The 26,379-nt window shown below is 36.4% G+C and overlaps 2 protein-coding genes across 3 annotated transcripts; both read right to left on the bottom strand.

The window, feature by feature from the left end:
* Window positions 1–1,115: 1,115 nt before the first annotated feature.
* On the bottom strand, window positions 1,116–6,056 carry LOC132166059 (amino acid permease 3-like). 2 transcript variants are annotated; one of them, XM_059576810.1, is made up of 7 exons: window positions 5,960–6,056; window positions 4,734–4,857; window positions 4,193–4,426; window positions 3,329–3,422; window positions 3,001–3,215; window positions 2,751–2,893; window positions 1,116–1,872 (listed from the first exon to the last, which is right to left on the bottom strand). In XM_059576810.1, the coding sequence occupies exons 2-7, from the start codon at window positions 4,855–4,857 to the stop codon at window positions 1,219–1,221; spliced, it is 1,464 nt and encodes a 487-aa protein (XP_059432793.1). In that variant the 5' UTR covers window positions 5,960–6,056; the 3' UTR covers window positions 1,116–1,218. The 2 variants fall into 2 exon arrangements, with proteins under 2 accessions (XP_059432793.1, XP_059432794.1); XM_059576811.1 differs by lacking the exon at window positions 5,960–6,056 and having other exon boundaries at window positions 4,734–5,104.
* A 6,993-nt stretch (window positions 6,057–13,049) lies between these two features.
* Window positions 13,050–24,461, bottom strand: LOC132165338 (probable glucan 1,3-alpha-glucosidase). The gene is made up of 6 exons (XM_059575860.1): window positions 22,749–24,461; window positions 17,554–17,827; window positions 17,224–17,359; window positions 15,682–15,892; window positions 15,358–15,564; window positions 13,050–13,932 (listed from the first exon to the last, which is right to left on the bottom strand). The coding sequence occupies exons 1-6, from the start codon at window positions 24,339–24,341 to the stop codon at window positions 13,564–13,566; spliced, it is 2,790 nt and encodes a 929-aa protein (XP_059431843.1). The 5' UTR covers window positions 24,342–24,461; the 3' UTR covers window positions 13,050–13,563.
* Window positions 24,462–26,379: the final 1,918 nt, after the last annotated feature.

Below are 26,379 nucleotides of genomic sequence, written 5' to 3'. Positions count from 1 at the left end.
CGTTAGGTGATCACATGTAGCATTGTGGGAACACATTTTCTCAAGAATGATCAGTTAAAGTCCTTTATTTAAAAATATTTAAATAAAAAAAAAATCTCTTTAAGATAGATTTAATAGAGTAATTATTCTCAGCCTCTAATGAGGGCTTTTTGGTAAAGAGTTGCAAAAATATTAAAAGAGCAGCAAAAATATTTATCCATAGTTAAAAGAGTTTCGCATGTTTGAGAATAGTTATGTGATTAAATTGGGTACTTAAAAATAAAAAGGTAGATAATAAAAGTGGCAGAATTATTGTCTTAGTTCTCTACAAAATATTTCATGAAGGAATTAAAAGTCAATATTAAGAAGTGTCTAAGAAATCAATTGTATTAATAAAAAATAAATATTAGAGTGGAATTACATTTATTTGTGGACACTATAAGAAATCATCTATCAAAAAGCCAACATTAACAAGTGCAATTCAGTTTTTTGTCGTCTTTTGGTATCCGTAGTGTTCCATTAGTCGCGAAAAGAAAATGACGTCGTTTACTGTAAAAAGTTCGTGAATTGCCGTCTTAAAAAGGTAAACAACGTAAATATTTTACGTCGTTTACTGTCCAAGGACGTGAATTAACTACGTCGTTTATTTTAAATGATGTAGTTTACTTCCATGAATTTTCAATGTCTAAGAGCACTAGAAACAATTTCACTTTGATTTTCCCTAAATACAAAATCCCAACACATTCTCCAAAGAAATGCAAAAAGATGAAAGGGGAGAAAAGAAATGTAAATGTTTATATTAAAATAATGTATAGAGAAGCTCTTTTGTTTTCCTACACATTGGGTAGCACTGTAGCATTCTCAATGTTTAAGGAAGTTGCTGTATCTAACTTTTTGTGGTCTTCTTTTTCTTTTCTTTTTTGAGATTTTTCCTAGATATAGAGAATGTAATGAACTATAGGGTGTAGATCTGTTGCTGATGTTTCTGATAAGAACTAAGATATATCAGAAGAAATGGAGATCTTATTATGAATTTGACATACATAATTACATAGAAAGTACTTCCTCTCTTCGATTTTAATTTGTAACCAAACCTTTAAAAGATTAACATGAAAAAAAAAAAACCACACAATCGAACACCAACAACTTGATGTTGTTTCATTTACATGGAACTGAAATATGATGTCTTTGTCTTTTTGTTCAATGGTGAGTGAATCCAAAAGACAACCCAAGAGTGAATCAATAGCTGGTCTTGAAGGACTTGTAGGCCTTCAGGTCAAGCATAACACCGGCAATCGAACCGGCAGCCGCTGCAATTGATATTACAAGGCAAGCAAGGCTCAGCATCTGCAGGCATATCCACCGAGTGCTCCATTTTGGTATCTTCTTCTGTGCAATATACATCTCCACCGGAAAATACACTGTCAAAGGCCAAAACCCAAGGGCCCCAAGAATTCCCACAACATCATTGAAGAAGGGAAGCAGCATCGATATAATGGTGGTTAAGATCACGAACATGGTTCTCCAAACCAGACGGAAGAGGTTTAGGTTAATCCGGCGAAAACCTGGGATCGGAATTGCAATTTCCTTGGTGATGAATCCGCTTTCCGGCCATCTTTGTGAAGCCCTTTGCTCAACGAAGGCAAAGATTGGTTGGCAGTAAACTTGGTATGCTCCCACAAGGTGGATTACTATGGCGGCATTAGCAATATCAAGAAGCCAAAATGGGTTGTAGAAACCGAAGCCTGTGAGGAGATTACCGGGAGCAAGATCGCCGAAAGCTGCGTACCCCATGCACCCACAAAGCATGTAAAATAACGTCGTTACAGTAACGCTAAGCATGGTCGCCTTCTTCATTGTCTTTGCTTCTGATGGCGGGGATTTTATTGTGTCCTGCCAAATAGATGGATTAATTAGTATTGTCCAACTTTTCAACTTCAATTTTTTTGGAAAATTTCTTTTCTTCCCATAATTTTTAAGCACTTTTACAATCGTACCCTTAAAACGTTGTAATGTTTGGTCACTAAGTTTGAAAAATTTGCAATATCACCCTTCATGTTTTAAACTAGTACCCTTCATGTTTTAAAGTTCGAAAAATTTTAAGCATGTAAAATTTCATTTCTTTTCTTCTGGTAATTTTTAAGCATTTTTGCAATCGTACCCTTAAAATAATGTCGCTAATTTTCGTGACATTGCATTAATGTTGATAGGTATCTTGACGCATGACCAAGATGTGAGTTTCATGTTTTTTCTCTTTTGTTTCTTTTTTAGAAATGCTACACTTTTCAAATCTTTAAAAACTAGTTCTCAAATAATGTGTAACCATCTTATAAGTTTGTGACACATTTCTTAAAAAATAATAAATTTAATGTGATGATGACAAATCATTTGAGAATTAACTAACTTTTTAAGAAAAATTTTGAGAAATGTAGCACTTATCTTTTATTTTTTTTTTTAAAAAAAAAAATTAATTAATTAATTAATTAGATAGTTAAGGTACTTTTGTATTTCTACAAGTTTTAAAAGGGTATAAGAGATGTTTCACCTGGCCTATACTGTTTGATTTAACTCTAAATTTTAACAGTAAGAGTGAAATTGCAAATTTTTCAAACACGATAGCCTGATATTATGACTTTTAAAACTTTAAAAGAGTATGATTGCAAAAGTGCTTAATTAATAAACATCAAGGGGTAAGTGAATTTTTGGCTAATTTTTTTGGATTTTATTTTTACTAAATCTAACTATATATTAATGAAGTGAAAAAAGTAAACCTGAATTTCAATAAGGATGACAGAAAATGAGTAAGCAAAGGCTATGTCGCCTAGAGCCTGGAAACTCCTCCATATCTTTTGGGTTTGGGTCACTGTACTTCCAATGCTTATTCCGGTGAGACTCCCTCTAAAACTTCCGGTGGCTGCTCATCAATGGATCGGAAAAAAGCTCAACTCAGTTTGATATATTTATTAATCAACCAATTAAGTTCAATATTCATCCAAAAATATATATATATATAATTTGAACCTGCAACTTTGGCAATTCCCAGTCCAAGACCAATTGACGAGTAGGTAAAAGACATGACAGCGGCCACTATTGACAGCCACCATATTTGATCAAAGTCTGGGATTTGAGAAAACAAAATTTCCGTCACACCAAACATGATCATGTACGGATAGCTGGACATGTGACATGGGTTCTTCCCGCCACTCTCATGAAAACAATTCGACCGTTTGATCGCCCTGCATGGCCCCCGATCATCATTGCCATGTTATAATTACAAAGCAGGATATATATAATAATTTTTTTTTTTTTTTTATAAATAAAAGGGTGGGGGGATGATAATTATGCTCACATCATGCTTATAGATGCTGCTATGGTGTATCCAATGGCTATTCCAAAAAGATTGAGATACTGAATGAACCCACATGCCTTGACCTTAGCTCCGCCTGATAAATTACATCATTAAAAGTTAATTTTCTAACCCCATATGATAGCAAAAAAAATCAAGAATTGAAGATTGAAAAAGGAATTCATGAATAAAAAAAAATAACAAATATGGAAGAGAAAGACCCTAACGGTTTCAAATAAGTAAACAAAAAAATAAGGGTTAAATACCTAGCTTATTCACCCTTGTGTTTAACTTCTTTATTTTTGACCTCTAGAGTTTACTTTTTATCACGGAAGATCCCTTTGGTTTGCCTAAAGACGGAGATAGTCGCTCTGTCAAAATTATGTCCAAAATTTGACGGAATGTCACATCAGCACCTATCACGGTTTGACACGTATTCATATAATTAATTAAAAATAATAATTTTGAGGGTGGCTGGCCACCCCCAAGGGCCAATTAATGTTTTTTTTTAAGAAAAAAAAAAATTACTAAACATAATTTTTTAATTTTTTTTAATTAATTAATTATATGGACATGTATTAAACAGTGATTGGTGCTGACATCGTGTTCCGTCAAATTTTGAGCATAATTTTGATGGAGGGACCATCCGCCTTTAGACAAACCAGAATGACCTCATGTGATAAAAAGTAAACCATATGAGTCAAAAAATAAAGAAGTTAATCTATAGGAGTGAATAATGTATTTAACCCAAAAAATAACCCTACAAGACCCGATCTTTATTAAAAAAGAAAATTAAAACACACGTGTATTTAAAATAAAAATTCTATTGATTTTCTCCTGCATCGATCAAATATCTGAAATTTATACCAAGAATGGAGCGGACGGCCTCCATGTAAGTGTAGTTCCTCTTGCCGGAGACGGGGTCACCGGCGCGGTAACAATCTGCTAGCAATGAAGAAGTGTAGTAACTGACGAAGGAGAACATGAACATGACAGCAGGGCCGGCAATCCAACCCAGCTGAGCAATGGCCCAGGCTAAGGATAGCACCCCAGATCCAATCACAGCCGTTATTATGTGAGCACTTGCAGTCCATACACTCCCTGTTTTATATATATATATATATATATACACACACATAAACAAGTAGGGTAAGCCAACAAAGACGGATATTTTATAGAGTAAAAAGGTAGGAACAGTATGAATTACTTGCTCGAATTGCTAGCAATTAAGACAGGTAACACGAGAGACGCCATATTATAAAATCCACTTATTCAAATAATTTTTTTAACTTATTCGGATTAGTGGATCTCGTATAAGGCCTTTTCCATTACTTGTCTAAATTGCTAATAATTAGGACAGGTAATTGCTATGGATTCTTATTCAGAGTGCAGAAAGGATATATCTTACCGGTTCGTTTGAGACGGTTATCGTCGTCAAAGCATTTTGAGCCCTTCTGAGGAAGCACATCTATGGAAATGTCAAAGACTTGATGGTGGTGGTGGTGATTCTTTGTGGCAGCGTTCTCACCCATCTTAATTTGGTTGAGAGAAAAACAGAGAAGATATTCGTGAGAAATAATAGCTTGGAAAATGGTGTTGTTATGCTTTTTTTCTGTCAAAAGGAGAGCTTAATATGAATGTGTATAAATTAAGTTGGGCATGCCTTGCATTCAAAAACCTAACCAAAAGAGAGATTGTAGTTTATTTGTATGCACCACCTAACCCCAAACCCTCAAGCTGTCAACCAGAAGAGAGAGAGAAAATTGTTTGGAAGAAGAAAGAGCATGATTGAGATTGGAATGGAGGGAAATGAGGAGGGAAGGAAGGTATTTATAGTGGTTTTCCTGATTTTTTTTTCTTTTTTTTTTTTAAAAAAAAAAAAGGTTAAGTGAAACCACGTGATCCCCATATGACTGGGCAGTCAATGGCCAACCCAAATGACACTTTTTCAAACACCCCCATCAAACCCATGGAAGAACATATACTTCGTACATACAAGGGTCAACTCTCTCTCTCTCTGTGAACATACTTTAGACATACTTGGGTCAACTCTCTTTCTCTCTCCCTGCTTTGTTATGATGATCTGTGAATAAAAAATAAAGTGATTGATTGCCAAGAAAAAAAAAACAAAAATGATATCATATGGGCATGATATTTCCTTGTGATTAACAAAATTGAATGAAAAAAAAAAAAAGGAGCACCACATGCAAACCGGAATTCATGTCGTTAATTATGAAATCATGCATGCTAGTGAAAGAGTGTGATTTTGCTTTCCTTAAAGTCTATGAAATACAGTTCTTTTTTTTTTTTTTTTTTTTGGAATAATGTAAGCATCAAATTGATGAAATAGTTAAATTGGAATAAATATTCAAATAAATCTTGTCTCAACATTACCAATCAAGATTGAAAATAAAAATGAAAAAAGAAAAAAGAAGAAGCAGCCAAAAGGGTCGGAATATTGCAACAGAAGACGTAGAACAATATCAATCATCCTATTGGCCACTGATAGTGTTAATTTGATACTTAACTAAATCAAGATTGATGTCATAAACCACATAGTATGTCAATGTCATATAGTATATATATATATGTGTGTGTGTGTGTGTGTGTGTAGCATGATGAAGAATGTCTCACCTGAAGTTTTTTCAAGCCTCCTATACCTCAAATTATATATATGTACAAATAAAGGAGGATTTTATTAAAACTAAAAGAAAAGGATCGAGATGGGTTGAGGAACTTATTGCATGCTGCAATATCTTTTGTTTGGTGTTTGAAGCTTATATATAGTAAGAAAGCCAAAGGGGGTTAATTAGAAAGCACTTAAAAACACTTGTATTTTTATTTATATATATCAATCGTGGGCTACTTTTGTATTAATGCTTTCTCGCGTGTATTGCCTCCCCTCCATCCTTATTGAAAGACAAGAATCTATGCTTCTTCCTTCTCCGCCGTCCCTTTGATCAATGTGCATGCCTTTGTGTTTGATTGGATGTAGATGCAAGTGCAAGAATATAAATATATCTATATGATCATCATGCCTTTGTTTATGTGAAGGATGTGAGTTTGGTCCCCCTTTGCTTGTTATGGTAAATTGGGGACCCCCAAATTATTAGTGGACACAAATTAACGAGCACATCATGACCTAAAACATTTTGTTAGATCGAGCCTTTAACTATTTAATTTGAAAACTAATTGATTTTCAGTGAAGAAAACCAAAATCTTTTATGACATTCGAAATTACACCCGACAATGCATGTTCTAAAAGCCATCAATGTAGTAGAACTGTTGCATGCACCTCAACACATTTCTATCAAATGAAATTATTCTCTTGTGGTTTTAAATAAATGAATACAGAAATGAAGGAATGAATAAATTAGGAAGAAATGGTTTCACTAGTAGTGGTTCAAGGCCTCAAAGCGTCTATATACCTTTAATTTCTTTAAAAAAATCCAAACAATGTGACGACCGTTGAGTATTCTGTGGAGGAAAAGAAATTTGATTTCTGTCGAAACAGCATCTGATGCCCTAAGACTCGGGAAAAAGATAGCAATTGGAGAACCAAAATGCTTCTGAATTTGAAGTTTGAATTCTCCACTTCAATTAACTAATTAATTTCAAGTATCTACTCATTAAACTTGGTTTAATGGTGTTGAGTGGTAGATCAATATATTAGAAAAAAAAAAAAAAAAGAGTGGTAGATCAATTATATGAAATGTAATGGGTTAAATAATTTGTAATTAGGGTTAGATCAGTGCTATGCCACACTCACACAACTTATTTCGTGGATAAATGTTTTTCAAGAGCCTAAGGACTTATTTGAGATTGTGTTTAAGGGGCCTAAAAGTGTTTTTAACACTCAAAATGCTCGTTTGAAAAAAAAAAAAAAAAAACGTGTTTGGTAAAAAAATTACAAACGCTTTTAAGGGTCCAAAAAACCTAAAAATTGTCAAAAAAACACTTTTGGCAAAAGCTTAAAAATGAAATTTTTACCTAAAAGCTCTTTTTGACTTAAAAGCTTTATTTCTCAAACAAAATTCCAAACAAGCTCTAAGTAAGTGATAAAGGTGACATCTTTGAAGGATTTATGTTAAAGTTGGGTTATTAAAGCCCTAAAAGTATTCTAGATCTATAAAGTAGTTATCTTTGGGACCTTTGTGTTGGGGGAGAAAAAGGGTTATAGAATTTTTACCAAGAGTAAATTAATTAACAGATATATTTAAATATCACTCTAGTCCAAAAACATAAGCTAATCAACTTAGGTCTACTTAGGTATATTAACTACTTTTTTCTTTATGTTTTTTCAATGTAGGACTTAACACTCACAGATGAACACACAACACTTTGGACACTTCAAGAACGAATGAATTTTGGTAAAATTGAGAACTTGGACAAGAAAATGGCCCACTATTGATTATGTGCAATTAGTGATCAGTCAGTGCCCAAAGAATGATCAATGGTCCCCGATAGTGATCAACTGATGAAGGCCGAAAAACAAGAAGCTTGACTTTTTCAGAAGAATGAGTAATAATAGAGAATGAATTTGCAGAAACAAGGAGCTTGACTTTTCAGAAAGTCCAAACTTAGATTTTAGCACATGAGGTAAGTGATCGCCTATGAGAACCCAAAAACAATTTATCTTTGAGTATGAATATTTTCATTTATATAAATTGTGCAGCTTTAATGTACATGATTTCACTTGGAGATATGTTATGAGCCCTAACATAAGATATGTACATGATTTTTTTCATGAATTGTAGAGAGAAAGAGGTAGCACTTTAAGTCAAATATCGATTAATTAATTTGAGAGCGTTACAGGTGCCACTCCTGATAAATTAAATATGAGTTAAGTAGACTAGCAACAATTAGGATCCAGTTAAGAGAGATAGGTTCATTAATGCACAAATAATCCAAATTAAACATTGATCATACTATCAAATCAAATAATTATATTTTATTTATTTGAAAAGTAAGTTTTTTGACAAAAGGATGTTCCCAGCAAGAAATTATTTCTTAAGTGGAAGCCAAAAATGCAATTAAGTTTTCCATGACTCCCTTTTTGTTAGAATTAATAGATATTCTATCTTGACGGAGACAATGCATGATTCTAGTTAAGTAAACTTAAAAGAGCTACCATTGAAAGTGGGGTTTTAAAGTTTTGACCACAAATTTCAGTGGAGTGGGGATGATCAGGTGGACCCAGCTGCACCAGATCACATGCTGTCTGTCCATCTGTCATACTGGGTGGATGGGGCTAGCGCCAATAGTGTGTTTCGGTATGGGTGGCTCGAGGTCCTCGAGTGCTCTCATTGGTGGGTATTCATTCTTCTTTGTTTTATTTTATTTGTTTGTTCTTTAATTTGTCGGTCGGGGCTGGGTCCGGCACTATTATTAGTTTAATTCGTGAGTTATGATTAGTGTTAGTAGATTCCTCAAGTTTATGAGGTTGTGGAATTGCAAGTGCATGAAATTTGATATTGGGTTTAAATGAAATCTGAATTTTTTAGTGTGTGAATACTCTCACTAACTACAAGAAATTCATTCTTTAGCGGCGACACTTTCGTTCCGGTATTTATTTCATGACGACTCCGACCAAAAAAGTCGACACTACCATTATAAAAGGATCTGGCTTGTGTGCTAAAGACTAATAGCGTTGACTATTAGATTTTTAAGGGCGACATTTGTAAGAGTAATGCTATTTAGTAGGCCCTCGTACAATTATCATATAATTAAATGACATGGTAGTATAAAAAATAAATAAATAAAAAACCATTGCTGGTTCATTATATGACAATTGCACAAGAGTAATGTTATAAGTCTTACTAGAGTACTCCTAAAGTCATCCAAAATGTGATGTGTCTTTTAAAATCACTAATAGATCAAAAGTCAATAAATCACATCTCAAATTCAATGGTAATTTTAAAAGTCATATTACATTTTGGATAACTCTAAAAAGACTTATAGTATTACTCACAATACAGGGGTCTACTAAACATGACTCCCAAGTTATATATTGACGCGCTTTATATAACATGGTTTTAAAAGATAAATAATTCTCGTCACTATTTTTCTTTTCTTTTTTTCGATCTCATCATACAAATTCAATATATCAACAATTAGATTTATGGACTCATGCAAACTCCACACAAATTCAATGATAGATTCATCCATTCACTATGCAAATGGTTAAAAATGAAATGAATTTCATCATTTTTCGTTTTAAAAAGCAACGTCACTCAAATAAATTAAAGGAAAAAGATATGCATACTCCTTTTAAACTATCATCTCATTGTTAATGTTTCTTTTAAACTATTGATTGAGTCAATGTCTCCCTCTAAACTATAAAAAATTGTCGATATATCCTCCAAGACCCGTAAAAAAGTAAAAATGACTTTTAATTTTTTTAATAAGACAAAATCCATTTATAAATTAAAACAAAACAAAAAAAAAAGTATTAAAAAAATTTAAATTAAATAAATAAATAATAAAAATTAAAAATTAAATAAATAAATAAAAGGGAGTTCGCCAAATGCCGGTTTGGGTGGAGAATGTACCACGCCTATCTAGGGGTTGAGTGCTGGATTATATAAATAGGAAAAAGAAAAATACAATAATAGCGATGATGAGTACTCTTTTTCCCCTCTCCATATGAATAGAAAATAATAATAATAAATAAATAAATAAATAGCGATGAAGGTATTGGGGAAACCACAATGTTAATAGGGAAAGCATGCTGCGGATTAAAACCCAGGAAGCAGGTTTTTCTCATTGTGCTTTGAGAGCAAAATATGAATGCAAATGGTTGTGATTCTTTGATGTGTATGATCACTTCTATGAATATTGCAGAGATCAGAACGCTTTGGTGGTCACAGCATTGGGGATAACTGTTGGGTACATTTGCAGGCTGCAGAGGCAATTTTAAAAAATGAGGGGTGGCCGAACCACATCCAAACCGCCATGGAGCGGTTTAGACACCCCTTGGAGCCTCATCCTCTTTTTTTTTTTTTTTTTTAAATGAAGGGTATTTTTGTCATGGAAGAATGTCAACAAATTTTGTAGTTTAGAGAAGACATTAATTCAATCAATAGTTAAGGAGAGACATTGACAAATGAGTAATAATTTAGAAGGAGTATTATAATTTGAGAGAGGCATTGGCAATTGCCGTAACATGAGCAATTGTATAATTACTCTACATTTTACATATTTGACTCAAGTATATAATGTCTACGTACATTGCCCATTAAAGATTTATACATATACTTTCTATTACTTCTAGACAGTTAAGGGTGGGCATGACTCCGACTATGTTTGAAATTTCCCTTTTAGTTTTTGCCTCTGTCAGAGTCAAAATTGTTAAAAAACTTTTAACATCACCTCGGAAAAGTCGAAGTCGAAGGTGGTTGAAATAATCAGGGTTGAGTCAGTGTCAAAGATGATGATGAAGAGTTTGACATGGGAATGGGTTCGGTGTGGTCGTTAGCATGGTACTCTGGTGTTTATGGGTTTTGCGCTGGAGGTTTTCAAGCTCTATGACGGTTAACTAGAGCAAAAACTTTGCTTAACATTTCTATAAGTTTTCCACAACGTGGTATGTTCAGTCCTTTCTCACTAACCACTTTCATGACTGATCTAAATAGTATGTCATTACATTATCTTTAATATGATAGTGACAATGTTATGGTGATCTCTAAATCTAGTTGTAGACCATTTTGTGGTGTTCTCTTGACACCATTAGCGTATGTCCCACTGGTGACTTCAATTTGGCCTCTTTTAGTGTCATTTTTGCTGATATGGGGGTTCGGGAAAGGGTTAAGAGACCTTTTGAGGTTTGTGTTCCTCCTTGTGCCTTTTGGTCATACAGTATTTGATACACCACCAAAAACCGTCTTAATTGGTGGTCAATTTTCTTGGCTTTTGTGCTAAGAATACACAGGGTCGGGCCATTCATTTGGCACATTTTCTTTTAATTTATGCTTTTCTGCAATGATTTGGTTGTATTGGGGCTTATTGTTGGGTTGTTCAACCCGTTTTATGTTTTATGTTTTATTGTTTTTGGTCTTTTTCCCCTTTCTCATGTTGTAATTCATATAAATACGAAAAAAAAAAAAAAAAAAAAAAAAAAAGGAAGGTAATGTTGGTAATGGTCATGACCATATGAAAATCTCGTACACACTCTTTACATTAAATAAATTGAAAGTCTTTGTTGGAAGGAATTTTCCCAAAACCATTTCAATCCTTTCTCTTACAAAAAATGGCATCATATATATATATATATATATATATATATATATATATATATATATATATATATATATATATATCCACCAATTTATATGGTCACATATCCATAAGCAAAATGGTCACCATTGAACGAAAATACATGTTGAAAATGGAATTGCACTTGCCCATTTCATATCATTTTGTTTTTTGGTACAAGCGTTTATCTCATGAACCAGATAATGATTTTTCATTCCACTTGATATTTGTAGGATATGTAACACTTTGGCCTCCTTATGAAATTAATTATGAATCATTAGAGCTCTTGATCATATATAGTAAATGGATAACAACCTTGCTTGCTTGCTTACGAGATTAAGATGAAAGTATTTATAATAAGGAAACAAATCTAACCAAAAGTTGTCAAAAGGTGTTCAAGATATTGTTGAAACATCCAAATATATCCCTTGCTTTCCTCTAACACACAATAGACACACACATAAGCTCCCCAAATCCATGTGAGTTGTCGAATAGGTGCTCACTTTTGCATACCTTTTGTTCTATTCTCGTCAAGCACAAGAACTAAAAATATTATCTTGAATTGGAACTTTTGGGACGACCATATTGTACTGTCTATCCTTTAATGAATCCAATGCTCAAATCCACTTAGCAGCCGAGTTTTGATAATTCTAAGACCAAAAAGCTATATTATTTATTTTTGTCTACTCATTCATTGTAAGTTTGAATTGGGAAAGCCCAAAAGCATACAGAAGAGTAGTTTCCATTTTACTTCATATGTGCAATGTTCAACTGAGGAAATTAAGGGGTCCATAGGGACAAGTAGAGGAAAGAAAAGTTTGATGCCTACAAAGAAAAATATGCAATATCATTATCACTAGAGAATTGATTTGGCTGTTCACAAGAGAAGCATCAATTCAAGAGAATTGAATTGATATTGATCACAAGAGAAGCATAAATTATTCCAGAAATGTTAACACACTCCTAAGTGCACTTCTTCTTGATGTGACAATGAAAATCATCATTAGATCCAAGTACTAATGATGATCATCCAAAATGTAATGGTAATTTTATTGCCACATAATGTGCATTTGAGAGCATGGAAGTAAGAGTGTGTGTAGCACTTTCTCAAATTATTAAACAAAAAAGAGTTACAATGCAACAAATTAGAGTTTCAAGGTTTCTCATGAAATTAGAGAAAATTTGAAAGAGAACCACAGAGAGAGAGACAGAGAAAGGAGATGGCATAGTAGGAGAAGACGCTACATAGCGTTGACGGTTGACGGCATTGTTTAACAGCATTTTGTTGGGTTAGAAATCTACTTTTTAAAACAAAAAAGTCTTTTTTTATGTATGGGTTATATTTCAATTGGAAAGCTCAAAACTAGGTAAACTATCGAAAAAGCAACATCTACAAATTCAGCTTAACAAGCGATGGTAAAGGAGGCTTGTCTGACATAATCAAAAAACTTTTGTTTTCTCTGCAGAAACAAATTTTAAAGAGCCCTCTGATTCGGATTTTCAAGTACCAAGAAAAATATGGAGCAAGTAATATCACCAAAGATACTACAGAAACTTTGGGTCAAACCAGGGGATCCAATTGCTTTCTCCAACCTCAATCCACCAACAAAAATAATAGAGTGGTAACAAAGGAAGGAAATTGCCCTACAAATTGGGTAATAGTCCCCATCCTCTTCAGTAATCATAGTAAAACATAAACATTGCATCTTCAATCTTGCCGTACCCGGCCTTCTTTGTTTTTCTCTCTTCCTTTTCATTTTTCAGGTTCCCTCAGAGAATAGTAACAACAGTCAACCCCACAATCTTCTGTAATGTGTATCATGTAACTGAAGTTGCACCTCCAAACATAGTTTTGAGTTTTCAGATTTCCCCATATCGACTCAAAATGATGGAAATAAATCTGTTCATAATTGATAACGATGTCCTACCAGCAACATTGTAGATTTTTTAATCGCGCAAGGAAAAAGTCCTGAACATGAAGGTTCTTACAAAATTTTTATGGTCCAGTCATCTCCAATCCGGACACCAGGCTTGCGGATAGTTAGAACGGACGAGCCACGTCCCCATTGAAGCCAAAGTGGCCCCAGTTCAATGTCAACCTTTTGATTTGTTGCCTCATTCAGAGCGCTCTTTGGACCAGGAGCATGTCCTAGCAGAACAATCCTCTCAACAACAGACTCTGAAGAAAATCGGGATTTACCGGGGGAAGTGGTTGCTAGATTTACAGAAGTCAGTTTGCCATCTGCGAACACAAAGCGGCGATGAATGTAGGCGCCGTGCTCAAATTCAAAGCTTTTGCCATCATCAACATAGAGTTCACCTTCAGCTGCTTGGGAGCTATTAAGAGCTATCACCTAAAGTAGACGCAAGAAATTAGCAAAAGCATTCCCGTATGATATTAGTGAAGCTAAAAAGCTTGAATAAAAAAAATAAAATAAAATAAAATAAAAAAAGAAAAGGGTAGTTAGCAATAACAATTGTTGTTAGTAGCAGAAGTCATGCAGAAAAGGTAAATGCTTCATTGAGAAGGGGATTTGAAGCCCCAAGTTCACCATCATTTTTTCTGAATCAAGTGTAACCACTAAACGGTTCAATGATTATTGCAAAAACTCAACAGAAAACCACATTTTATTCAATTTTCCTAGTTTTCAATGCAAAGATTGCATTAACAAGAAGCACCATAATAATTGAACAAATATGCGAAGTGATAGCAAGAACTAGTTCCAAAACCCAATAATTTTTCACAATCTTAATCCATTTTATAAACCATAATTATTGAAGTGATACACTATTGAAACAAAAGTTATAACATTTTAAAGAGCACCTAACATAATAAACTGCTCAGGAACTTGTTTGTCTAGAAAACATTACTTATCAGACAGTTTTTGACATTTTCTTGATTATATGTCAAATATGAGATTATCACCCAATAGATCCCAAGTTCGAGACTTGCTAGGTGCAAACTCCCCCTTAGGGCCACATCCCCTGGTGTAAAAAGCCAGCGATTTACCCAGATCCGTGTAGGGAAACTTCCGAAGGTACAGTGCACAGGTCCGAAGTTTAATCTACAAGGATGGGTTCGAAGGGCCCTGCCTTGTCGAGGTTTCCCACCATAAAAAAAATATATTTATGTCAAATATGAGAGGAAAATTAGCATTCTAAATTTTTTGGGGCCTCTTTGGAGAATTACCACATTCAACCAGTCAAAATATTCAACCCTGCTCGCCTAGTCAGTGAAGTCATTGGTAATGACACCTTTCATATTTCCATGTACATGACAAAGCGTAGGTATGGGGCACTAGATGTGTCCCCCACATGACATCTAAAACCCAATTTCACATAGAATTCTTGCTAACTGAATACATCAATGAAGAGTAAACCTGGACTCTCCCATCATCCATGTAACTGCAGAACATTGATACTTAAAATTCATGTGTTTTGCAATCATATCTTTTCTGAAGTGGAAAGCAGGCACGACTACTTTATTCTCCATTAATAACAAAAATAACGTACCCTTTTATTGTCATAAATGTATCCTCAACACTTAAGATACAATAAACAAACCAAAAGTAAAGATATATACCAATCTCTTAGTATTTGAATGGAAAATATGAATCAGTCACATGCCAGAAAGAATAACATTTTGTTTTCCCAATTTTCTAAGTGACCTGTTAAATTTCAATTAGGCTTCTCATTAACGGAAAAGTTTCCTTACCAAAAGGATAAATATTTAGTTGTGCTATAAATTAAGTAAACTTATATCAGCATGGAGTACATACCAGAGTGTATGGATCGTTCACCATCTGTGTGGAGCTCCGTCGAAATCGGTCTTTCCTTGATATGATGGTTCCAGCCCTTTGGAAGGCAGGAATACTGTCTTCTGAGACACCTAGCTTGTGGGTCCTGCCTCCCTTATATGCAGTTCCAGTTCTCAGGTCATACCAAGATTCTTTACCAGGTAAATACACTGATGCATGTTTAGCTCGCTGAGAAGGTATCCAATAGTTTAGTTTGTGATAGCACAAAATGATAAAGAAAGGAGGCAAATGGGAGAATAATTTTCTAAATAGATATCACACTAAAACATGTGGTCACAGCAGTACCTCGGTATAAATCCCTTGCACTATAATACTGTTTCCAACCATGAAAGCCTCATCATTGCTGAAAGTAGCTTCCTCAGAAGGGAACTCCATCCATAGTGGACGGACAACAGGAACACCACTAGTGTTTGCCTCTCTGAATAATGTATAGAAATATGGCAGCAACATGTAGCGGACATGTATGGCATCTCTTATAAGTTCGGTATTTCGCTCTCTGCAGTGATGTAAAAGATCATGGATTTATCATATAAATAACAATTTTTTTCTTATCTAAAAAACAAAATAGCAGATCTTTAACAATAGACTGGCTGGAACTGAAACTGATGCACACAAGATTAGAATGGCTAGAAGTTGTTATTAAATTAGATGCCTAAATTGAGATATTTGTAGCATATGCAACTGCAAACATTTAAAATTAGGTTTTTAAATGACGTCCAACAAGAGCTATTCAACTCAAAACACTTGGGTCAAAGGGTACCAGACAATAATTAAACACACCTGCTCAATTCAACTTGAGCCTGCATAATAACCCCAAGAGTCCATGAAGATTATTATTCTTGGTATGAAACATTCTAAACTAACACATTACCTAAAAACTTTATCTCCATGCAGTCTTTATATTCATTTACAATTATATTCTCCCAGATAAGAGTAGATCATGTTATCTCATTGAACTGGTGTGATTTTATAAGGTCCGGAAAACCAAATCGAGAGTAAAAAGTGTAGAAATGCAAACAAATGTAAACAAGGCTTATACACTTGTTTATATAACTTTCATGGCAGAATCTTCATGGAACAAACTTTTTTAAAAGATCAAATAACAAAATATAGCATACTAGACAATGCCATCATGGCACAATGGTCAATGCATTAATTGGGTAGGGTTGAGCCATACTTCTCATTCTCACGATTTACCAGCAAAATCTATGTGCTAGTAAGCATGTTTGAAATTGCGTTGGAAAATAGAGCTTTAAGAGTTAAAAAGATCTTTTTAGAAAAGCTTCATTTTTAAACATTTTCCAAAAGTACGTTTTGGCTATTCTTGGGCCTGTTTGGGTGTGCGTTTTGAGGGGCCTAAAAATACAAACACTCAAAAAGTCCGTTTAAAGAAAAAAGTATCCGTTTGGTAAAAAAAAATTGAAAGGCATTTTAAGGATCCAAAAAGCCTAAAAATGGCTAAAACGCACTTTTGGCAAAAGCTTAAAAATGAAACTTTTGACAAAAAGTGTTTTTTGACTTAAAAACTCTATTTCTCAAACACAATGACAGACGTGCTCTTAGAGTTAAAAAGCTAAATAAGTACTTTTGAAGTTTTTTACCAAACAAACTAACTTTTTGTTTAGCACAACTTTTTAGGTCCTAAAAATACTTTTTAAGCTCTCTAACAGAATCCCAAACATACCCTAACAGTTATCTGGTTGGCAAATTGAGTTAAAGTCTTGAACAGTATCCTAGCAAAAAAGAAAAGGGAGCTTTTTCTTTTCAAAATTTCTTTATAAGTAAGAGAAAAGTTGAACTTTGCTTAAATAGATGCAGACATCCTACCCAAATAACCATGGTTCACGTCTTTTTGTGTCATGATGGGCATGGGCCCTAAAGAAAGGATAGTAAGCACCTAGTTGATACCAACGAACTAATAATTCAGGCTCAGGATTGCCAAAAAACCCACCAACATCCGCACCTGCAGGAAAGCATATCAATAATCACCATCTGTAAGAAAAATAAAACCTTTTTTTTTTTTAATTGGTAAGTAAAACACACAACCAGTGGGTCTCAAATACATGACCTCACCCTTCCCCTTACACTTACAAGCGAGGAGGTGCTATTTGAGCAAGAGCTCATTGGTTTTTCTTTAGACAAATAAATCACACTTACCAGAGAATGATATTCCAGTAATACCAAGTGTCAAAATCATTGGGACTGAAACCCTGAGATGATCCCATTCTGCTGAGTTATCTCCCGTCCAAACTGCTCCATGCCTTTGAGTTCCAGCAAATATTGCTCTTGACAAAACAAAAGGCCTATCCTTCCCATCTCCACGTTTTACAAGCCCATCAGCTGTTGCCATGTGGAAGTAGTAACCATAGGCATTATGTAGCTCCCGGTGCTCCACGCCTCCATAATGCAAAGCATCTCTCGGCATTGTCACCTGGTCATAATAAATAGTTTAGGCATAACCTTCAAAATTTTCTGAGGGAGAAAAATTATCTTAAGCCATCTACTTTCTAAATGTCACCCCTAACTAACATTTAGTGATATTCTTCAAAATCTCTATAAAGATTTTTCTTATCAGTTTGCGTGGTCGTGCTATCTTCCCTCTATTAGTTATTATATCAAATGCCTCCTAGAGACCTTAGAATTATTTTAGATTATCCAGCTTCAACACCAACAAAAGTAGAAAACTTCAATCACTCAATGGGGCATATGATCATTTCCTCCAATAAAAAAGTATATTCCAGTTAGTAATGTAAAATTTTATTGAAAGCGTAAGGCACCCCTAAGTGTGTCATATACGAGCTCCCACAAGCCCAAAACCCAAAAAACAGCAAAAAAGCAAAAAAACCCACAACCCAACACCCACAAGACAACAAATCCCAAAACCCTCAAAAGCTAACAAGCATGAGCCTTGCCTTTCCCACACCTAGATTATGCTCCCTTCGCATCATAGTTAATGGAGCATTCCAAATTCAGAAGCTCCCTCCTACCCTTGACCTTCTAAGGGGTATCCTCTATTACGTCTTCAATCCCCTTATCCCCAAAGCCCAATCTAAAAAAGTATATTCCTGTTAACAGGTAGTTATGACAAAATAGGAAAAAAATGAAATAGGACCAACATTTTTAATGAGTGATACAATTAGCATTTCAAAATGAAAAATTCTTTATTCAATTCTTTTAAACGACATAATAATATCATGATACTTAATTTGGCCCAAAAATATATGGGAATTTGCCATTAGAAACATTTTAATGAAAAATAAATAAATAAATAAAATCTTCCACTCTATTTAAGAACCAAATATGAAAATCATAGATTTTGTCTAATCCCTCAGCATGCAATTCTTCATTATAGGCACTTCCTTTGATTCCTATAGAGGTGCTAGATATATCGGTCACACATAACTGGCTGGTATGGTGAGTTCAATGGGACCCAGCATAGGTGATGGTTTCCACATAATGCACATACCATGTATATATGAGGCTCACTTTCATTGTGAAGCTCATGCGTAAACAAAATCAGTATCTTTTCAGCATACTTAGCATTACTGTTGTTAAAATGCTTAGAATGCTAGGCTACAATATGTTGTACGCTTCTAGAAGGAAACCTCTCCCTAGCAGCTGTCGTTTTCAGAATATTCTCCCTCCACTCATTGTAACTAATTCTCCTACATATGTGGAATGGATTGAGGGCTGCATTCTAAGGAAAAAAAGAAAATAGAAAACAGCCCTCCTCTATTCTCATTCTCTTACATTTTCTTCCCTCTTAACATGAAATCAGAACTAGGGATTTAATCAGTCCCTCGCTTCAAGTAAATTTCTTTAAAGTCCTTTTTTTCTTTCTTTTTCTTCATCTTTTCTTCCTCTGATTCTCTGCTTCATGTTGCTGTGACCAGTTGCCTTTGGTGATCCCTTTTTGTATTCGGCTATTGTTGCAAGGTGTATGAAAACAACATAGTGTATTGTCATCCTCATCATCATTGTTGTCGTTGGAGATCCTGTGGTGGAATAGCTGAACCAAGTTCATGGTTGTTGTGGTTGTTGATTTCCTGATGAAAAAGGTATTCTCGGGGCGTTGGTTTTGATAGGTTGGTGTTTCACAGTATTTTCTGCCATTTCTCCCCAAATCCACATCTCCTTAATATGTAAAACAAAAAATCCCAGTTAATATGGTTATAAGCCTTTTCTAAGTCCGACTTACATAACACTCTTGGCTCGCCAGATCAGAGACAATTATCTATGCATTCATTAGCAATAAGAATAGGGCAATCTCTAATAAAAGCATTCTAAGTCTTTGAGATGATATTCTCCAAAACATTTTTCAATCTATTAGCCCAACCCTTCGCAATAATCTTATAAACGCTACTTACCAAACTAATATGGAAAAAATCTTTAACCTCAATAGCTCGTACTTTCTTAGTGTTAGAATAATGTATTAGGGTTTGAGGGCAGTTTAGTCATTGTTGTATTCTTTAAGCTTATATAATAATATGTTTGAGGTTGGCTACGTAAGTGAGTGCGAGCCTCCTCTTTCTCTCTAATCATTTTCATGCAAACCTCTTAACATGGTATCAGAGCCAAAGGTCCTAGGATCGAACCTTGACTCCGTCAAATCAATCCATCATTTAATTAAATATTACACGTATTGGGTTTCACCTATTAAAAAAAAGTTTGAGCCCACAAATGAGGGAGATTGTTAAAGTAATGATTAAGTGATTAAATTTATCTCTTCGAATAAGGATAAGGTCGCATTCAAACTTTTAAAGAATTTGCCACACTCATAGAACTCAAGAAATACCTTCATAACATCTTCTTTGATAGCATCTAAACAAGACTGGAAGAAAGCCATAGAAAAACGATTTGGACCTAGAGCCTTATCCTCATTCAAATCCTTCACCACTTCAAAAACCCCCCTTTCCTCGAAAGGTCGCTCTACCCAAATTGCCTCCTGATTAATAGAGAGGAAAGGAAGACCATCCAAATCTGCCCGCCAATTTTCATTGTTGGTAAAGAGCTGAGTGAAAAATTGGACCATATGATCCTTAATATCATTCTGATTAGAAGAAATGTCACCATTGATAACCAAATTTTCTATTGTGTTACATTTTCTATTAGAGTTAGCCACCCAATAGAAGAACTTGGTATTTTTATCCCCCCCTCTTAATCACAACGCCATCGACTTTTGCCTCTAGCTCACCTCCTTCAAAAGAATCATCTTCTCCAACTCAACTATAGTCTCATCCTTCCTCAATTATTCCTCACAAGAAAGCGATCGCTGTTCTTCAATTCCATCCAACCCTTTTAAATCATCAAGAAGAGCGATTTTGTTCTGCTCCACATTACCCAACCCCGTATCATTCCACGTTATTAAGTCAGGATTCAAAGCTTTTAGTTCTTGGGCCAAAATGAAGCTAGGACAGCCATGAAAGCAATAGGAAGACCACCAGTGCCTCACCTTCTCAACGACGCCATCTGTTTTCAAATTTAAAATAACTTTTGCCCCTCTAAAAGTCCCTAGAATCAAGAAGAATGGGGAAGTGACTTGAGAGAACTCTGGAAAATCTACTATGGACAACGTTCAGGAAATGATCCTCCCACTCAGGAAAGATAAGAAATCTGTAGATTCTAGACCATGAAGGCGAATCCCAATTGGTCGACCATATGAAATTCCTACCATGAAGAAGGACATCCATGAGACTACCCAAAGATAAAGTCTGAGAACTCATCCATAGTGAAAGAAAAGCTGGCCTCTCCCAATCACTCACTAAGGATGTCGGTCACATTCAAATTGCTCCCAATGCACCAATGCAAATCCCACCAACTAATCAAACCCACCAACTCCTCCCATGACGATGATGCTCAACATTTGAATTAGGGCCATAGACTAAAACTCGTCACTAACACTTCTAAATTTACATGCCAGTTCTAATTACCCATCTAGATGTTGCTTACCCAACAAACTACGCACAATACTCCTAGACAACTACCTCAATTAGTCTCATGTAACATCACTATGACAACCTTCCACGTCCTACAGAGATATCTAATATGCATGCTTTTATTCACTTAATACAATCCTCACATTCCAAGAAATGATGTTCGACTTCATAAAGGAACAGAAGACACCCGGTTTCTTCCACCGCCAGACTTGGACATAGAACCTTAGAAGCATAATTAATGGAACATTCTAGCCTTTTCAACTCTCCGCACCCTTTAGGAGTCAGCTGAGAAGATCTAGAAGGAGAACCCTAGCTCAGAACATCCTTGTTGCTACTGGCTTCAATAGTTGCAAAAAGGGCCATGATCTACTTTCTAAATTTATCACATGGCATACACAAATAATTGCTAAATCTTTCGATCTTCTTCCTTATCCATCCAACATTTCTTTTCCACAAAAACCTAACTCCTCTGAAACTAGGGGGGACATTAATAGGCATGCCCCAAGGAGAGATGTCCAAGGTCGGTATATCCTTCTCACACTCTGCCCACAACCCTCCAAAACCCTCAAATCCGATGCTAAAAATGCAAAAGTGTCTAATTTGACACACGATGGCAGTATGGAGGACTTCAATGTCACTTTTTAAAATTTGGAGATGTAAATGAAAATGTGGTGGTAGTTCATGGGGCTAAAGCATATTTCCCCCAATTAATTCCAATTTGATTTTCAAATGACCTACTAAAAAGCTGATTATTAACTAAGATCTTATACAATAAATATCTCATACAAAAGACCACTTCAATAGAATCAAAATCATTCCAACCTTATGCTCCATAAATTTATAGATCTCCATTATTTTAAAACGAAAAAATGAAGAACAACGGAGAACCCATGCCCATGTTTGCATCACATGTACATATACTTCATCCAATCTTTCCACCACTCAAAAAAAATGACAATTGGAATATACATACAAATATATACATATAAATACGTATATATGGAGGGGGGAAGGAAATATTTGAGATTCAGTAATAAAAGAAACACAGCATCAAAAAGCAAGAACCTAATTCCATTTATCCTTCTACCAATGACACGTAAAAAAAATATAATAAGTATTCACGTATGCAACTAATTTTAAATGGAAGTGGACTAGTACGCCCACTATGGAACTGATTAGTTGCATGTACTGTCATACTAAACCCTTAGTATATCCACTATTAAGCATTTCAATAGTGGAGATGACGTATGAATTCAATCCCAAGCATTCCACTCATGCTATCTAGCAAAAGTTTGAATGCTGAGATGCATTCACAAGCCAGCCACCATCTTCGACCATTATTCGTGACAAAGAAATAACCAACCAATAAAAGCATGGAAGAGGAAGAAAGACACAGAAGTTAAGCGAGCAACATACCTCTGGACCATTGAACACAGAGGGCTCATTCATGTCGTTCCAGATGTACAACGAAGGCGTCGAACCAACGTAGTTCTCAATAGAGAACATGTCAGCCCACCATGACCTAATCTCCGGACTTAAGATATCCGGGTATGACGAAGAACCAGGCCAGCACCACCCATCGTAATCGCTCCCACCCGCATCCTTAACATAATACCCCTTCTGGGTGGCCTCCTTGTGCACATGATACGAGTCGTCCCTCTTAATATGAGGATCCACAATTGTAACCATGTGCCTCCCCTTGGCAGCCAACTTCCCCTGCATCTCCTCCGGGTGCGGGAAAAGCGTCCTGTCCCAAGTGAAGTACCTCTTTCCATCCGTGTGCTCGATATCGAGCCACAACACATCGTAGGGGATGTTGAGCTCGTCGAACTTGGAATCCACATGCTCAACATCCTCCTCATCCCTGTAATTCCACCTACATTGGTGATACGCTGTGGCGAACAGCTGTGGCATCGCTGGCGTACCGGTGACACTCGTGTACTGTCTAACGACGTCCTTCGGCCCCGGACCCATGAAGAAGAAGGCGTCCACAATCCCCGCCTCGCTCATCCACAATGTATCGATCCTACTCTTCTCCGACGGCAGCGCAATCTCCGACTCCGCATCAGCCCACCCGGTTGCCATCACGTCAATCTGCATCTCCGCCGCATTCAACCAGAAGAAGCCCGAAGTTCCGCGGGACTTACCATGCGAAATCATGAACGGAATGGAGCCGTAGATGCCGAAGGGCGAGTCGTGAATGTATTCGAACACGTCTAAGTTGAACAGCCTATAGGGTTCGGAGTCCTCCACCCCGGGGCCTCTTGTGGGCTTGAGAGCGTGGCTCGAGGCGTGCTCCGGAATCCCGTATACAAAATCGGCGCTGTAGAACGACACGTCGAAGCTGATCGACTGCGGGCCGTATGGCCTCGTGTCGGTGTGCGTTCGAAACCTTTCTTCCCAATCCTCGCCTTCTCTCTTCGCTCGCAATTGCTCGAAATCAAACAGGCCATGGGAGTTGAGGGAAATCACGCGATTACCATTGCTCTTCTCGCGCACGTAAACCTCGAATGGATCGTGCCGGACAACCGCCTCGTAGCCGTCCGATAAGTACACGATCGAGGAGGGCGCCGCGTCGCCGTCGATCTTCGCCGTCGAAACCCTCTGGAGCCAAAGCTTCTTGCTGGCGAATTCGGGCACGATCACATCGGGGACCTCGAAGCGCTTCTTGGGTGGGCCCAGAGAAGGATCCTCGTCGATCCTGAGGCGTAGGATCCCGTCCTGGTAGGCAGATAGAGCAAGAATCAAAGGCTTGATTTGGTCAGGGTCTTGCTCATTGTCTGGAGTCTTGGGGACGAGCTTGGCGGTGAGGTCGCCGTCGGAGATTGAGACGTCAAGAGCGATGAGGGAGCAGAAGCCGGGCTTGCGGGCACGAGCGCGTTTGCAGAAAGGGGTCTGGTTGCAGTTTCTGAACTCTTCTTTCTTCCAGGAGAGGACTGACCCGAGGTGTAGGCCCAGGACGAGGAGGAGGAAGAGGAAGAGATTGAGATTTTTCATTGGGGGTTTCATGGGCGACTTGGCATGGAGGAAATTAGAACCCTAGAAATGGAGTAAGAGAAGAGGAGGAGGAGGAGGAGAATGGGGATCGGTAGCTGGGTAATAGCAGTGGACTGCAACAGTGCAACTGAGCCGTAGAGCGGCTTGCGCGTTTATCAAACTGTTTCTTGACTTTTTAAAAGCCATAAAAATGGTCCTGTGTTTTTACTATTTACGGTTTTACTCCTTCGGTTCATATTTCGATAAAAAAAAAAAAATAGAATTCATTACCTTTTTAATATTTAAATTTTCACGTTTTTATTTTTTATTTTATTTAGGTTTCAATTCTTATCAATCTTTCATGATTGCGAGCCACCATGAAAAATACTGTCGCGTGTACATTCTTACAACACCAACACTGCATGTAAGAGTCTCCAAGAGATAGCTCAATAGGCTGAGATCACGCCTAATGAAGCGAAGGTCACTAGTTCGAATTTCCCTCTCCCCTCTTGTGCGGGCATGTCCCAAAAAAAAAAAAAAAAAAAAGAGCACCGTATGTAAGAAAATATTTGAAGGAAAATATTTTTCAGAAACCAAAACTGCATGTAAGAAATATTTGTAGATCGTATACCTTGCCGATGTGTAACTCAAAACCGATTTTGGATTTGTCTATGGCAGCCTAAGTTTGCTCTCAAGACCTCTTGAATTTTCTCCTTAATTATGAGTTGTGACTATGGACTCTCTTGTACAAAACACCCTTGTTAAGGTAGAACTTGGAAACCAAGTCTAACCATCAGTCCACTGGTGGAAAGTAGTGTTAAACTTCAATTATGTCTCTATTTCCTTATGTGAGCTCTTCTAAAATCTCGAGGTAAATCTAGAATTACAATCTAATTAAAAGAATTGCCAAAGGTACACTGTGAATTCTTATCACGTTTTGAACATACAACTTTGCCAACTTCTCTATTAGATCCTCAACTTTCATGGGGATGAAATGAGCATTCTTCATTAAACAATTCACAACAACCCAAATGGCATACTCTCCTGATGATGTTCTAGGCAGCCCTAGTATGAAGTCCATTTCATCCTACTTCCACTTGGGTATGAGTACTGGTATGAGCATTTCTACTAGTCTTTAGTGTTCTGCATTGACTTGTTGATAGTTCCACCAATAAGATCCTTTCAAATCCTTGTAAATCTTTATGATTCCTAGGTCGACAGTGTATAGAGATCGGTGGGTGTAATACCCCGACAAAACATCAATTTTCAAGGTTAAATATTCCTTACTTAAGGTTGATGTTTCCTTAAAACAAAACCTTAAACCAAGAGACCTAAACATTTTTCAAAGAATCCAACTCTTGAGACTTTTTGAAGCAAAAACAACCCCAAACCACCTTATTGGCCGAGCGCCCGCTCGGAGACCACACGAGCGCTCGCTCTTGGCCTAGGTACAAAGCACTCACTCGGGGACCACACGAGTTCTCGTTAACCAGTCTTCAACCCAATGGGCAAAACCCAAATGTATGCCTAACCCAAATGCCTGAACCTTTTTACCCATTGTGTAAATAGTATCTGAACGCTTGCTCAACAGTACCCGAGCGCTCGCTGCCAGTTATGGAAAGCAATTTTAACCCATTCTCCACTTTTCAGACCCAAAGCACGCCTCCACCCTCTATATAAACCCTACTCTTTGATCCTTAGCTACCTTCAGCCTCAAAAAAACCTAACCCTAATGTGAGGAGAGACTTGGAGAAAGAAGGAAGAGAGTTTGGTGTCTTTGCTATCTTCTAATGTGATTTCTTGACCCTTCCTTTATGCATTTATATTGTAGTTACTGCTTTCCTAGTGTTACAAGTTTTAAAAATGCTTTGATACGTTCTTGCACCCATTTTCTTACAAAACCAAGAATGATTTCGAAAAGCTTTCAACCCACCCTTGTTTCCCTTAAAGTTGCATGATAGTATGTTTTGTACATGGATGTGTCTATTTGGAGCCTAGGAAAAGATTTACCAACCCATAGCCTTAGATAGAAGCCTAAAACACATTTTGGGAGCTTTTGGCCAAGTCTTAA

Source organism: Corylus avellana, chromosome ca11, assembly GCF_901000735.1.
Source record: "Corylus avellana chromosome ca11, CavTom2PMs-1.0".
Lineage (NCBI taxonomy): Eukaryota > Viridiplantae > Streptophyta > Magnoliopsida > Fagales > Betulaceae > Corylus > Corylus avellana.
This window is presented reverse-complemented; position numbering and strand designations above follow the sequence as displayed.

Bases quoted from the DNA above. Each gene is read 5' to 3' on its own strand.
- LOC132166059 (XM_059576810.1), bottom strand. From the start codon at position 4,857: ATGGGTGAGAACGCTGCCACAAAGAATCACCACCACCACCATCAAGTC. The intron at 3,423-4,192 runs GTATAAATTTCA...GTAATTTATCAG, and splicing joins GGCCGTCCGCTCCATTCTTG to GCGGAGCTAAGGTCAAGGCA. The intron at 2,894-3,000 runs GTTCAAATTATA...ATTGATGAGCAG, and splicing joins GGGAATTGCCAAAGTTGCAG to CCACCGGAAGTTTTAGAGGG.
- LOC132165338 (XM_059575860.1), bottom strand. From the start codon at position 24,341: ATGAAACCCCCAATGAAAAATCTCAATCTCTTCCTCTTCCTCCTCCTC. The intron at 15,893-17,223 runs GTAGGATGTCTG...ACATCACTGCAG, and splicing joins CGTGAACCATGGTTATTTGG to AGAGCGAAATACCGAACTTA. The intron at 15,565-15,681 runs GTACTGCTGTGA...ATACCTTCTCAG, and splicing joins TGCAAGGGATTTATACCGAG to CGAGCTAAACATGCATCAGT.